At 38.6% G+C, this 14,520-nt stretch overlaps 1 protein-coding gene across 1 annotated transcript in view; it reads left to right on the forward strand.

The window, feature by feature from the left end:
- The window catches only part of TG (thyroglobulin), a 141,213-nt gene extending 128,406 nt beyond the window's left edge, over window positions 1-12,807 (forward strand). The window contains exons 46-48 of the mRNA XM_053996854.1: window positions 6,692-6,832; window positions 7,618-7,808; window positions 12,479-12,807. Of these exons, the coding sequence (XP_053852829.1) occupies window positions 6,692-6,832; window positions 7,618-7,808; window positions 12,479-12,591 (445 nt within the window). The 3' untranslated portion in view covers window positions 12,592-12,807. The remainder of the gene's footprint in view (window positions 1-6,691; window positions 6,833-7,617; window positions 7,809-12,478) is intronic.
- The last annotated feature ends 1,713 nt before the right edge of the window (window positions 12,808-14,520 follow it).

Below are 14,520 nucleotides of genomic sequence, written 5' to 3' on the forward strand. Positions count from 1 at the left end.
GTGGTTAAAATTCAATGCTCTGCCCACTGAGGGGGGCTGATCATCATCATCAGCAGTATGGAAAAGCATCAAACTGAGACTTAATGAGGCTTTATCTTCTAGTCATTAACATCACCATAATAATCATCATAAAAACTTTTCTTGATTTTGCGTGGGACAGATTCACCCAAGGTTAATGAGCTGCTGCCTATTTTGAGTCATTTTGGTTGGGGCTGTCTTTACCTCCTGATTATGCACTCTGGTGTACATCAGTGTGAGTTGTTAAAAGGCTGCTGTGTGCCAAGGCTCACATAGTTGGCTGGGTTTCGGTGACACTTCTTAAGATTCCTGTAACTGAAGGCGAGAACTCCTGACTGATAAAACAAAAAATGTTTGTGCATAAACCCATTCAACTATGTGAAGTATTCTTGGTTTCCTTTTATTATGGATGCGGCAGGAATTCTGGCTGTACTTAATATCTCTTCAATTAAAGGAGATTTTTCTACTCTTTTCATTTCACAACAATTATATCCCTGTCCTTTAATCCATCCATTACTTGCTGTCCACTTGATGCTCTCCTCCCATCTGTAGCTGTTACTCCATGAGTACCAGTACCCCACAGGCTGGGGACACAGTCTAAACTGGGTGCTGTGCAGGCAGACAGGAGATTGCCTCTGAGCTTCAAATAAATGATCTAAAAACAGACGGCAAATAAATTACCAGTGGGGTGGTGACAAGATGCATGTTGCTCCATAGCTGGGAAAGCACCACAATTGCCTATGTCCACCTGCTGCAAGAACAGCTTGTCATTGTGCTCTATATCCCAGTCTCTACTCCCAGCCATCTCCTAAAAATTGTTGTTTTGGAAGTGCCTCTCATTCCTTTGGCCTTATCCATTGCTTTGTGCCAGCTGCAGCTATGAAAACACTGTCCCACTGATACAGCCACATCATGCCATTCTCAACTCTTTGCACAGTTCCTCTGCTTCTAAAGGCTTGGGGTCTGGACAATTTGTTTTTTCTTCCTGTGAAGTAGTTTAGAGGCCATTGTAATTCAGTAGATTTTCCAGGTCTTGTAAATTAGCAATAAATATGCAAAGGCAAAGTAGCCTGCTCAGAAAAAGCAGAAAACATCTTTAAATGAACCAAAATTCAGCTGAAAGACTCAGGAAATGACAAAGCAATTTTGGAGCTCCATGTGCTGTGGTGGCAGTTCCCATCAAATGTAATCTACAAGATAAGCACAAAGTCCATGCATGTTGAGCACCATGTTCTCCTTGGTGATCTGGGGTCTTTAGATGTACACATCACCTTTTTCTGGAAATTCATCCATTCATTTAGCTTAAGAGTAGACATTCTGAACAAACACATGAATTTCTGTCTCCCAAAAGTCCAATCGAGTGTCATCATGCCTATTACTAGATCTTAAGTACAGTAATTCCCTGGCAGATTTGTGTTATTTGTGTTCTTTAGGAGTTCTGACAAGTTGATAAAAGTGCTTTCTTTCTTCCTGCCTTAAGATCTATGATATTTTTTTTCAATTAGTGTGAGCTTTCAGGCTCTTGAATTTACTATCTGCTATTTCAGTTTTATTTTCTTTAATTGGCACAGCTATAATGCAAAGTGGAACATTGTGTGTGTTGGGAGTAATTCAAGTGGAAAAGGTGCAGCAAACTCTAGAATATTTTTGCAAATCACATGTATCTATAGGGCTTTTTTTGGTACAAAGGTGGATAAACTTGGCAGTTTAATCCTGTTAGGAATTAAGCTTTTTCCATATGTCCTGATTTTCCTGAAAAGAAGAAAGCAAAATGTTCATCTGTTTTTCACATCCTTTCCCCCATTTGTTTGGCAGGAGTTCATGATGAGAGGAGACACAATGAGCCAAATGCATCCCTAGAACTGCAGAGGTCACACCAGGCCTCATATTGGCTCACTGAATTTCTATAAATATCCAGCTATCCTTTGATTAGTTTTTTCTCCCTGCAATCACATACCATTTCCTTTCATAAAATATGTGACTGTATATAATTTTAAAATTATTTTTCCTTGGCATACAAATGAACATTTCAGCTCAAGCAAAGTGCAGGGTTGGCAGGCTGCTCCTCTCCCATGACATGGATGAGACAATGGCTGTTCAGGATACTGGATATGCAAATATACTCTGTAAAAATCTGCTGGTATTAATGTGAAGATAATGCAGATGGGTGCAATTTTAACATTTAAGCACATTTAATAATTCCAATAATTCTTACAAAAATAATTTTAAATGCATTTATTGAAAATAAAAACAGAATGAGGGCAGAAGGGCACACAGGCAGTGGCACATTTTATGTAAACCACATCCTCTTCTCCTGGGACAGAGTGGTTACGAAATCCTATTTCAACTCAAATCAGCAGGAGATTTATGAGCAACCTATGAGTCTGGGTTTCACCTGCGCTGTTCAACTCACTCAGTATGTAAATAACCTGTTCTCAGCAAAGCCAAGTGACACTGAAGAGGTGGGGATTTTTACTTGCCCAATGATAGGCATGTCCTTGCAAATGGGATACTGAACAGGGCCTTGATTGTGAGGCTGGGAACTGAAAGCCATGATCTTTCACAGAATTGTTAAAATGAGCAGTTATTCTCACAAAAGTTTACATTAAAGGACAAATGATTTTCTTATCTCAGCAACCTGTCACAGGTTGCCAACATCTGTTTTATTTGGTGACTGACATGAGTTTGAGTACAATGTTTCTTCTGCATTTCTCAGGTGATCACTGGTAATTCTGGCTGAACTCTAGCTAGTTATATCTATCTTGTTATTTTAAAATTTAAATGATTGAATAGCAGTAGGAAGTTTGGTGTTTTGATATCATATAGGATATCATTAGAATTTTGAGGTAATTTACATTGGCTTCTGTCTGTGTGTGGAGGTTTAAAAAAGAACCAAAAACTACATTAAGGCAACTAAGAATAGAAGCTGTGACTCAAAATGCTTTGAGATTGATTGATATTAGTTGGAACGGAGAGTAAGGACTATTTTTAAATGAAAGGAAAAGGAGAAATATTATGCTAGAGTAAGTCATTAATCATCAAAATGAGTTTCCAGTATGAAATAATTAGCCAGACCTAGAAAAAGGACAGGGTTCAAAATGAGATCTGTGTCCTAATTCGCTATGGATCGCACTGTGAGGTCCCTGCAGCCCCAGCTCTGAGTTGTGCATTCAGTCCTAACATAGCATGGTAATCTGCCAGATCATATTCTTCTGATCTGACTGCCCTGATTACAGATTGCCAGTAATGACAATTCCATTTTGCAAACAAAGTTTTTGAGGATTTCTGAATTGGGGTTGGTGGTCATGAGGCAGTTTGGTTTGGGGGTTTTTTGTCTGGTTTTATTTGTTAGTTGTTGATTTGGCTTGGTTTTTTTCTGTTCCAAAAGCTTGTGAAAAAAAATTTTAACTTCAGCTCTTGGACATGGGGGCTTATATCTATGCTCTGTTTGATTTGGAACCAGAATTTAAACCAAATCAACCATAACTGGGGTGGTTTTGTTCTAAATTCTGATTTATTAATCTTTTACTCTTCCCTGTCGAAGCTGTCCTTTGTGTGTGAAAGTAGCCAAAGCTCTGTAGAGAGAGAAGTGGAGTATCTGATGGCTGAGTAATCTCTTTCTGTCTTTCCTACTTGGAAATTTAAATGGAAAATCCATCTTAGGTTTAAGGAAATTTTTCTCAGAACCTATACCTTCCCAATTAAATGGCTTGGCACTGGATAATAAAAAATACCAGCAAATGATATTTCAGGCCCTGCTGTTAAATCATTGGTTATGAATGTCACAAAGTTTCTGATTTTACCATCTATTTTTTTGTAAACTGGACTCCAGCAGCATTTCACTTCTGAGGTGAAATAAGAATTCCCCATGTAGAACTCATTTTAGTGTTAACAAAGTTGTAGGATCTGGCTTCTATCTTCCCCATGGCTTAATTTACTGGTCTGCCAAATAAAAAGAGCTGTGAGCCTGTTTTTAAAAATATTGACATCTTAAAAAGCAAAGCTATACAGAGGAGATCTGAAGAGCCACCTTTGCACAAAGTACTACTCCTGTAAAGTCACCAAAGCCAAGATTTCATCCTTACACATAATTACATTCACTGCTGTCTTTAAAATAACAGATCTGATCCTTGAAAAGGGACTTCTGTAGAGGAAGTTAGTTGCTATTTGATTTCCTTAAAAACTTCTTTTGCCCTTGTCTGTGCAGTCCCCCCTTTTGTCAAATTTTCCTCTGAATTCCAACAGTCATGGGCACTTCATGTCCCCATTTAGAGCTGCTGCTGTTGAGCACATGATTGGTATCCTGGGAGTGCAGTTTGGAGCAGCTCAGGAAATAAAAACTTCCCTTCAGAGCTGGCAGTGTACAACAGCAAAGCTACAAATACTTATTTGTCCTTCTTTCTCTCACTCCACTTTTCCAGTGAAAACAGTGTCAGTACCTGGTGTTACCTTAAGTATGCTCAGAGTTCCTACAAGACTCCAAAATCCTTGTTTGAGTATTTCTGGGCATTTTGCACTTCCCTCTGGTCCCTTCTGACCCAAACCATTCTATAGTTCTGCTATTCTATGATTCTGTGATTCTATGATCAGAGTTTGAGGAAGGAGACAGAGCTATTCTCCTGATATTTCCCATCCAGCTGCCTTCTAGATATTTCCCAGTTGTCTTTCCTGCTCTTCTGTGCATTTATGTATGTGCCTCTTTTCCCTCTTAAGCTTAGCAAGTTTTTTCTCATTCTCATGTTTTTTTTCTCATCAACCAGAAATATAGAAAACAGCCTGTGAAATTGTAGGGTTTTGTACCACTTTATGTCTCTGTATCAAACCAAGCACAGTCATACAAATAATTTCAAATCAAATAAATTCTCTATTTATGAGATTGATGAATTTTTAGTGTGGACTGTGACCCTAAGAGTTTTCACCTCTAGAAACATGAGGGCTAAGAACAAAATCTCATTTAGAGGGAAACCCCAGTCCCAGCTTATTTGTTTTAGCTTCACAGCTAAGTTCACCTCTGCTATGCAGTCCCTAAATGGGTAGATTTGTCTCTTCATTGCACCTCAACTAATTTCATGTCCTCTAATCTAATCAAAAGTGACTCTTCTTTGCCAAGAAAATTGCCTCCTTAAATATATCGTACCTTTGCTGCAATACTGACACTAGAAATTGCTGTTAGGTACTGGGCCAAGCAAATTATTTTTAAGGCAAAATTATTAAACTATGATCTTGCTTAATCCTTTTATAAATATTTGGAGAAGAAAAATATGCTTTAATGTTGTTTCAGTTCTACATTTTTTTGGTGAATAATCTGTGAATAATTCACTTTCCAGATGCAAAGTATTACTGAGGTATTATGATAAGACTAAGGAAAACACAACCCAAGATGTATTTCATTTAGAGGGCTGTGTGCTTTTCAAAATAGAGGCTTTGGTGCCACCACTCATAAAATGTAAAGCACTCATCTTGCTTTTAGATCACGTGCTTATAATGGTGGTGGAACCCTCCTTGTTCCATTAGAGGCAGTATCAGGGTCACACCAGTGCTGCTGCATTTCATGTCCAAAGATAAAATCGTTTCAGTTGTGCTACCTTTTGACAAATGCGAGTCAAAAGTGGATCTGGGATTTGTTTATTCTTGCCTCACAGACATCTGTTCCTTGTCCCAGGTCCCTTGATGCTGTCTGCCTTCATGCAGCATTACACCAAGTCAATAAGACCTTTGTCCAAATGTGGGGATATGGAAAATACAATTGATCAGGCCATAAATATCTCCCCCTGAGCTGTGGTTCAAAGCTATGTGTAGAACACTGTTTAGTTATAATTTTATTAGTAGAAGTTGGCCACTGTTTTTCTGCAGGACTTGACAATGCTGAGGTGTGTAACCTTTGCAATTAGATCCTGCAAGTCTTACCTGGCCCGTCTTGTCCCTGAAATGTTGAAATATTCCTTATAATAAGTTATAAGTACTACGTAGAACTACATAGCAGTTGTTCTTTCTTAAATCTTAATTAGGGGATTATTTCAAGCTGTTTTGACTTGTCTGCCATATAAAACTTGGGATGAACAGAGCGTATGAACCAAAACCACCCAGACAGCAGAGAAATTAGATTAAAACTGTGTCTAACAGAAATCTTCATAAACATCTCCTCTTGCATCTTTTCTTATCCAGAATCCTGGCCGCAATGAAGTCAATGGAAAAACTCCAGTTGCTGCTAAGAAAGGCCAGAATTATATTCCAAGTCTGTGAAATAATCCACAATTAACCTTCCGTTGTGGCTGCCAGAATCCATGTCACCACTTGCTTCCACTTTCCAAATTTAATTTTAGTGAAAATCTGTCCAAAACTTAAGAGGCATTTAAGGAATAGCCAAATGACTTTCTCCCTCTATCACTCTCTCTTATACACCCAGTTAATTTAGAAAATGTGCCCTAACACCTTCCACAGTTTCCTTTTGTAACAAATGTTAAAGACCCTACACTAACATAATGGAAAATTCTCTGTTATTGCTTGCTCTTCATTTATGTTTTAGATTGAAGTCCCACAGCTCACCACACTCTAATTAATGGTCATTAATTATTTACAACATTGCTTTATTCTCTGAAGTAATTTATTTCCCTTTCTTCCACAAATAAATAAATTATGGTTTTAATTACCTTTCTATAAATATTTGGTTTAGCTCAGGTCAGGAGTTCCTGCTGGATGTTCAGTATGCATTTGGTCTGCCCTTTTACCCGAAGTATGAAGAACAATTTACTGACGAAGAAAAGGGCCTTTCCTTGCAAATTATGCAGTATATCTCCAATTTCATAAACTCGGGGTAAGTGTGAGATATTTAAGAATTGCTGTGACTGGGGAGATGGTAAGAAGTAGAGGGAGTGTTGTCAGTCCAGACCCTGCCCTCAGTCATTCTCCATTTCCTCTGCAGTTTATAAGCCTACAGTTTGGTCCACACTGCTGGAAAGTCATGGCCACGTTACCAACCAGAGCAGCCACCAAAGATTTAGAGTATGAGACTTAGCTAAAAGGAATAGACATTTTATGGAACAGCTGCAAATTCTGCTAAAGTACATGTAGGCTTCAAAGGCCTTGGTGTTGTCTCCAGAACTTAGTTCTAGGATCCCAATGCTTAAACCTCTTGGCTAAGAGTTCTCTTTTTCCCAGAAGAAAAGGGAAAGCACAAGAAGACACAGTGCACCCTTTACCAATTACTCTGTGAACATCATTCTGTGCTACCGTGCTGTGGCCATGCTTGAGAATGAGGAGTATCTCTGGAAACCTAGTGTGGGAATGGTGGGAACACTGACTTAATGTGCTTTTTCCAGTATCTTGGGTTGGGCTGGAATTGAGGGCTGTTGAGGGTGTTCATAAGCCTGTGTCTGTACAGGTTCTGTGTACCTGTTCCTTAGGAAGTGAACCAGACTAAAAAGATACTGTCAGATGAGGCACCATGAATGATTCACCAATCTGGACTGAATTTGAACCCCATTGGTCAGAGGGACTGGATACACATTTCCCTGACCTAGCCAATCTTCTTATCATTTCATGTCATTCTTATCAGTTCATGTCATTCTTTTCTAATGACAATGTCTCCCACTCCCTTAGAAATCCAAACTACCTGCACAGTTTCTCGAGAAGAGCGTCAGGGGTGATGCCTGCCTGGCCTATGTATCTGTCAAGTGATGATGGCGATAACTACAAGGAATTCACTGTTTCTCTGCCGACTCTTAAAGGACTGAAAAAAGCAGACTGTTCCTTCTGGTCTGATTATATCAGAAGGCTGAAAGCATCCACAGGTGAGAAGACTGTTTTCTGACATTAAATAAACCCTAAATTCTCTGCTAAATGTTTTTGTCTGACTATAGTGCTGTTACGTCACTGTGGAAAAGCACTTTTTGGAAATTAAACATCTTGCAATGTCCAAGGTATACAGTTAAGAATGTTAACACTAAACAAATTTACTTTGTGGCAGATAATGTGTAATAAACTTTAATTGTCCAGGAGTTTAACTAGCTAGAGAAATATTCTTATGGTGGTAGAAGATGTGACAAAGCCATATAGAGAGCTTACTCCCTATTTGCAGTCACAATATAGACTGGGTAAACTGGAAGGCCATGTATATAGGCCTCTTTTGTATACTGGAAACACCTAACATGAGAATGTTGAGACTCCTATGGATTAGGAGGAGCTCAAATAATTTCCATCCACTGTAAAATTGCAGTTGAGGCTTTAAATCTTATTATGCTTCCTGCATGCTTTGACTTCTCACTAGATTAGTTTATTCAACTCTTTTATAGCTGTGGTGATTATGCCTCTTGTGTGTGTCCTTTTATATTTGCCATAAATTTTAATGCAGCTATGAGAGCCCTTCAATTTTTTCTTACTGCTTAGGACAGTAAAACCAACTCTGCTTAGATCTCAATCTGCTGCCTGTCCTGAATTTATTCTAGTAAATAAACTCCCCTTCATATCTGTGTATCTTGTAAATAAATATGGATAGCCTCAAGCAAAGCAAACAAAACCATCCCTTTTTGGCAGGCAGAGATGTTTTGAATTGTTCTTGGAGGCCTGCAAGTTTTGCATGTGTTTTTTCTGTCCTAAGGATTCATCTTCACAGTGAATACAGTTCATGCTTGCTCTGCTTTGGGGGCTGTTGAATTTCTGAGAACAAAATGTACTTTCCAAGGCATCAAACTACCCAGGCTATGTGCTCCTGACATGAGACCTCAGATGGGCTGAGGCTGATTTTTGAGTGACACAAAACTAAAATGTCTCAGAACCATCAAGCTGGTGGCTCTGATGCAAACACATAGCATCAGTTCCCTCATTCAATAGACAACCTCAATCTTTACTCATGGTCTTTCTTCCAAAGTGGAGTCAAGATTTTGTTGTCAGCCTTTTTATCAGTTTCCTGGTATCCCTCAATGTCTTTCAAGGTCAGAGGGAACTTTGATCTCTCTAATGACTTTGTGCTGATTGAGATATTGCTAATTTTCACAGCTTTATTCTGATGTTTAAACAGTCCTGGCAAAAACTTCTAGATCTTTTTGGACCTCATTTCACAGCACTGTGCCTGTGTAATACCAGACTGGGCTGAAGTCACAGCTCTGGTAGAATGACTGCTGACCAAGCACCACGGACAGAGACTGTTCCTAGCACCTATGGAAATTCCCCAAAAAGTGGGAAAATATCCACCAGGGTATATTGTTTTTGACATAGACAAGATTTAAAACTATCCAAACTGGCATAGTAACACAAAATTCATGTATGGGTTAGTCCAATGATCTGTCTAGCTCAATATCTTGCTCTTGTCCATGGCCAAAGCCAAATATTTGCATGTTAAACATAAAAATACAGGGAGTGAGAGAAAAACATACTTGAAGAGTTCACAAAGTTGAGTAAAATTTTTGAAAATGAGCCATAAAGTGTGAAATTTATGGAGCATGGATTGTCAAGAAAATGTTTAAAAAGTACATGTCAAAAGTGCATGTTAATCTTCAAGCAGAACTGAGTACACCCAGCTGGCTCTTTAAGCCAGTATTTGCTTGGCCTCAGCACCATGGTAATGCAGTTACACAGCTGATTTCTGCTAAATTCCATCTCACAGCAATATTGGCTTCACACTTTACTTTGATAGTCATTTTTAATCTATTCTCTCTCTTGAATACTAAACTTTTTCATACAATTTAAATAGACATTACATCAACCCTTTTCTGCTACAGACCCCTTAGCCTGGGATGGTAACTTACAGAGACACATCCTGTGAGTCTCTTGATAACAATCTGAGCCCAGGTCCTCATGAAAAAACATTCATAATGTTCATCAGTTTGGTTAGAAAGACTGCAAAAAACTCAGATGGTGATGGCTGACCACCCTTAATTTATTTTTGAGAGGATGTTGTGCTGAAATTCATGCCAAAGAAGAGTCAGTCTACCAGTACAAGTAGCTGCATTGCTCCCAAAAATTAGATTCTGCAAGAATTGAATCCCTATACACCATGTTTTTACCTCGTTGATGTTTGTCCTTGTACCTGAGGTAGTTTGCTGGACCTCCCTTCAAAACTGTAGCATTGCACCTCTGTTGTTCCCTGACTGCTCCAGCCTCTGCTCCTGGAGTGCTGTCAGGCTGTCCTTGGCATATTCTGAACACAGATTTAAGAGAACAATGCTGCAAACCATTTCTGGATGTTGTTCCTTGTACTCCTTCCTGAGGAGGATCTATTTGTCTGTCAGATACTCTGAGAACCAATCTAACACTTTCCTGCCTTTCAAAAATTATAAATGTTCATGGTAGTGTTCTTAGATTGTTGTTGTGAGATGCAATTTGTGTCCTCATGCCAAGCAAATGGAATTTACAAGTGTGCCAGTGAGAAGCACGGATAACAAAATATTCCAGTCTTCACATCTAAGTACAAAGGTGTACAGGATCTACTATGGTGCAATCTCAACCAGCTGTGATGAATCCTGTTTTGTTCATCTCATCTTTTCCTTGGAATTAATATTTTTCCAGCTTCATATACCATCTGGAATCTATAAGCAAAAAAATCCCCAATATATTTCAATAAAATGGAGAAGAACTGGACAAACCAATGATCATAAAATATAGCTGGAACTGGCATTTAAAATTTTTTTCTCAATCCTTTGTATACTGCCATGGGAAATGTCTTGACTTGGAAATGTCAAATCAGAGATGACTAAAGGCTCAAAGCTCAATATCTCCATCCAACAGAAAACTGAGGTATTCCTTGCTGTGTTTTAAGCTAAACTCATAAATTTCAGCTTCTGGAACAAAACCTCTCATATTAAGAATCTGAGATGTCTTTTAGGTTATTCACTGCTGGATATAGAAGCTGTTTATCTTAACTGTTACCTGTAATTTTCTTTCCATTTAGTAAAAAAATTGTCCAAGTTGGTGTTTCATTTTGTGATCAGACCAAAATATTTAATGACAGAATGTATCATTTGTCCCTGGCACATAATTGGAATGTATGTTGTTGTATTTGAAGATAATTTTTAAAAATCCATGTAATAAATGCAACGATTCATCATAATGTTTGCTGGCAGTGCCGTCACAAACTATGGAGGGAACTTGGAATTTGTTTCACTGCCAATGAACTAACAATCTCTTGAAATTTTGTTTGAGACCAGTTTGTAAAGTTGCCATTTTGGGGAGCAGTTTGCTTGGGGAGTTATGAAAGTGATGGTGCTTGAAGAGGTTTGGAGTTCCCATGGCTGCATTTCAAAGATGTGCTTTATATTTTGAATTATGACGGTTTCCATGGGAAACATCAAACTGAGAAACAAGAAGAGTAGCAATTGTGGAAAAAGGGAGCTGTGGATGGCTTTTTCCAGGGAATGTGTTAATAACTTGAAATTCAGTTAAAAACAGGAGCTCCAGAATGTTTATATATATTCAGACAGATGTCTGGATGCTAACGTTCCCGTTACATAGTGTGGTGGACTGTGTGTGCCTAACAGTGAGTCCCTTTGTTTGCATCCCAAACAGGTGGAGTTGGATCCAGTCTGCATCTCTTACTCTAGCTGGTATCTAAACAGAACCAATCCTTCTAAAGCAAGTGCCTCTGTAAGCAGTCTTGCAGCTGGGGAGAAAGAGATGCCTTTAGTGTCTCACAGTGGAATCATGTCTGCCTAACTCATGTGCCTAAATTTTGACTTTTAGGCATATTTTCCATGCCCAAGTTAGCCAGGTTGGACTTTATCTGTAGAAAATTCAAGCAAAGCTGGAGCCTTCTCCATGAGCTCTGGGATGCCTGGTGTAGCCAAACAAGAGTCCAAACAAAGTAAGAGTGTTCCGAGTTCAGACTTGAATCAAAACTGAATCAGCAATGTCATGGTTAGCATTTATCTTTTATCCTTTCTAGTCACACCTTCTTTTTTGGAAATCTCAAATAGAAAACATTCCTTTAGGATGAGAGACATCTGTGCAGCAATGAGAGCACTCTGGCTATGAGAACTAAATAAATACCCTCAGTACACTTTCTTGACATAACTTGGTGGTGTTGAGGAAACTGCATCACTGAAATAGGGTTGAAGACTGAAATCATAGAAGTTAAAAGATAACAAAGAAAAGATTTGTTGGAGGTGGGTGTTTGGGGCTTTTTGTATTACAGACAGACAAAAAATTAATGTTGCCCACACTTCCTACCTGGCAGGGAATTTTCAGGAGATAACAGAAAAATAAAGCCTTGCATGAGTGGAGAAAAAGCTATTATGTGTTCCAATGGCAGTTCTTTAAAGGACAATACTTAATTACCATGAGGTGATCTACCATTACTCTAAAGCATTTTGCAAATGGATTGCCAACTGAAAAAAAAAACCCAAACGGTTTCCTGAACATTTATAGCTGCATGAAAGGTTTTCAGGTGTGATTGACAAAATGTGTACCTTGTAGCTTGCTGCCTCAACAATATGACATCTATTTTAATCTTAATTTTATTGTCTTTCAGGAAGTGCAAGTGGTGGAGAGCCATCTGCAGAAAACAGCTCTGGTGAAACTCCAAGAGAAGTTACCTCCCTGGAGAGCCAGCCCCTGGGGGATGAGGTGGCTTACAGCAGATAGGGAATCACAGGGCTGTGGGGTGGCTTTGTACACAACCATCTCACACCAGATGAACACTTCCTTTAGCTAACTTTCTCAACAAGTCAATTAGACCTTTCAATAAAGTAATTTACTTTCAATAAAGTAAATTTATTAATATGGCACAAAATAAGCACTACAGCTATTGTTTTAAGTCAGAAGAGACTGTAATTTGAAAAAAAATAAAGTATCAATAAAAACTGCAAAACCAAAATACACTTGGTCTTTATTTCTTGCAACTACACATATGCCAGCGTATTCTAGTACCACCAGCCAGAAAAGGACATACATTAAAACAATCAGAAGCCCCTCCCTCATTGATGAGGCTCATATTTGTTAAAAGTCATATCTGTCTTGTCCTTTTTCCTTATTCATCCTATCACAAGCTGCTGATAGGAGAGAGAGCCTGGTTTGGCGTTGTGGAGAAAACTAAAGAAGTCTAAAATAGGAAGGAAGAACAATTAAGAAGGGAATCAAGAGTATGCATTGAGTGTGTTCACATGAAGTCATGCACATGCTATATTCATGATCCCCTGTGAAATTATTTGAAGACTATTTGGATAAAGCAGAGTACACAAAAGAGATAATGCAAAGAATATGTTCATTAAAGCTTAGATCGTGCTATCCCTGGGGCATCTATCTTTTTAAAGAAGAAGGTGAGATACACAATAGTTTTGGAAACATAAGGAAAAATCACAGGATACCTCTAATGACTCTGAAGGTATTTTGGATTAGGCTGTTCATTTATTGCTGGTATCATTTGGCAACAGGCAGCCTGCAGTTGACAGTATGCCACACACATGTCCATGAGACCTCACAAAAAGTAAAATCAAGGTTGCCCAGTAGGACACAAATTTCTTGTGCAGTACTGAAATGATTTAGCAAAACAACTCATAAGGTTTTGTTTGCTGCTTGAGCCCTTTGACAGCACATGAACTGTTACTGCTGTCTGCTATGTATCCAGGTTTCCAAAGCTTTTACCAAGATAGAAGAAAAACCATGTAACATTCCTAGTTCTTATTCTTCCATCCTGTTCAATGAACAGTAAAAAGATTGGAAGAATCAAGAAGGTCATTAACTGGTTAAATATAAAAGAGTAAATATGGAGAACTCAAACTCTGTTTTCCATCATTAGCTATACCTAAACTAGCTAACTGTAAAGGAAAAAAAACAAAACAAAACAAAAACCAAAACTATTTAAAAGCTTTTTTAAAAGCCCAGATTTAAACATCTATCTCAACAGAGAATGCTTTCTTTGCAGTTACCATAGATACAGCAGCTCTGATTCCTTGGGCAAGACTGCGCTTATTTTTGCCCTATTTGAGAACTAATTGTTGGTCACAGCAACTCCAGTATTATTCTGCTGCCCATAGAACTGGTAAACAGAGAATGGATTTAGAAGGATTCAGTACTGACTTATGTTAATGAAAGCCAAATATATAATCTTTTCCCACTCACTATTCAGCTCCACCTTGAGTCCAGAGATGTCTCAGGAATTTGAGAAAAGATTTTTATTTTGAGCTAGGAACGCAGCAACTTAGTCTTGTAGGCTCCTAGTTACAGGCTTGGCCATCTAGTAGGACTGGTAGATGGACAGGTCTGACTGGGCTTTTCAGTCATCCCTCCTGAGATATCCAGCTCGACCGCAAACGTGGTAAAAGAGACTCTTTAAGTATGAATTTTTTGTAAAACCTCTTTATTTCATGACTGACTGCCCTCACACACTCTGTTATAGTGGGTGCAGACAAACTGTTCTGTTTCGCTCCAGGTTTCCTAGAAGTGTCTTTTCTGTAGCCCATTGTTGGTTTCCTCCTTTAAAAAAGCATGAATATATTCTTCCCCAGTTCTCTGCACCCTCTTCTTTTCTTATGCTAGTCTTGCTCACTTTCCATGCTTCTTTAAACTTGCTTC

The sequence above is a fragment of the Vidua macroura genome, chromosome 1 (assembly GCF_024509145.1).
Source record: "Vidua macroura isolate BioBank_ID:100142 chromosome 1, ASM2450914v1, whole genome shotgun sequence".
In the NCBI taxonomy this organism is placed as follows: domain Eukaryota; kingdom Metazoa; phylum Chordata; class Aves; order Passeriformes; family Viduidae; genus Vidua; species Vidua macroura.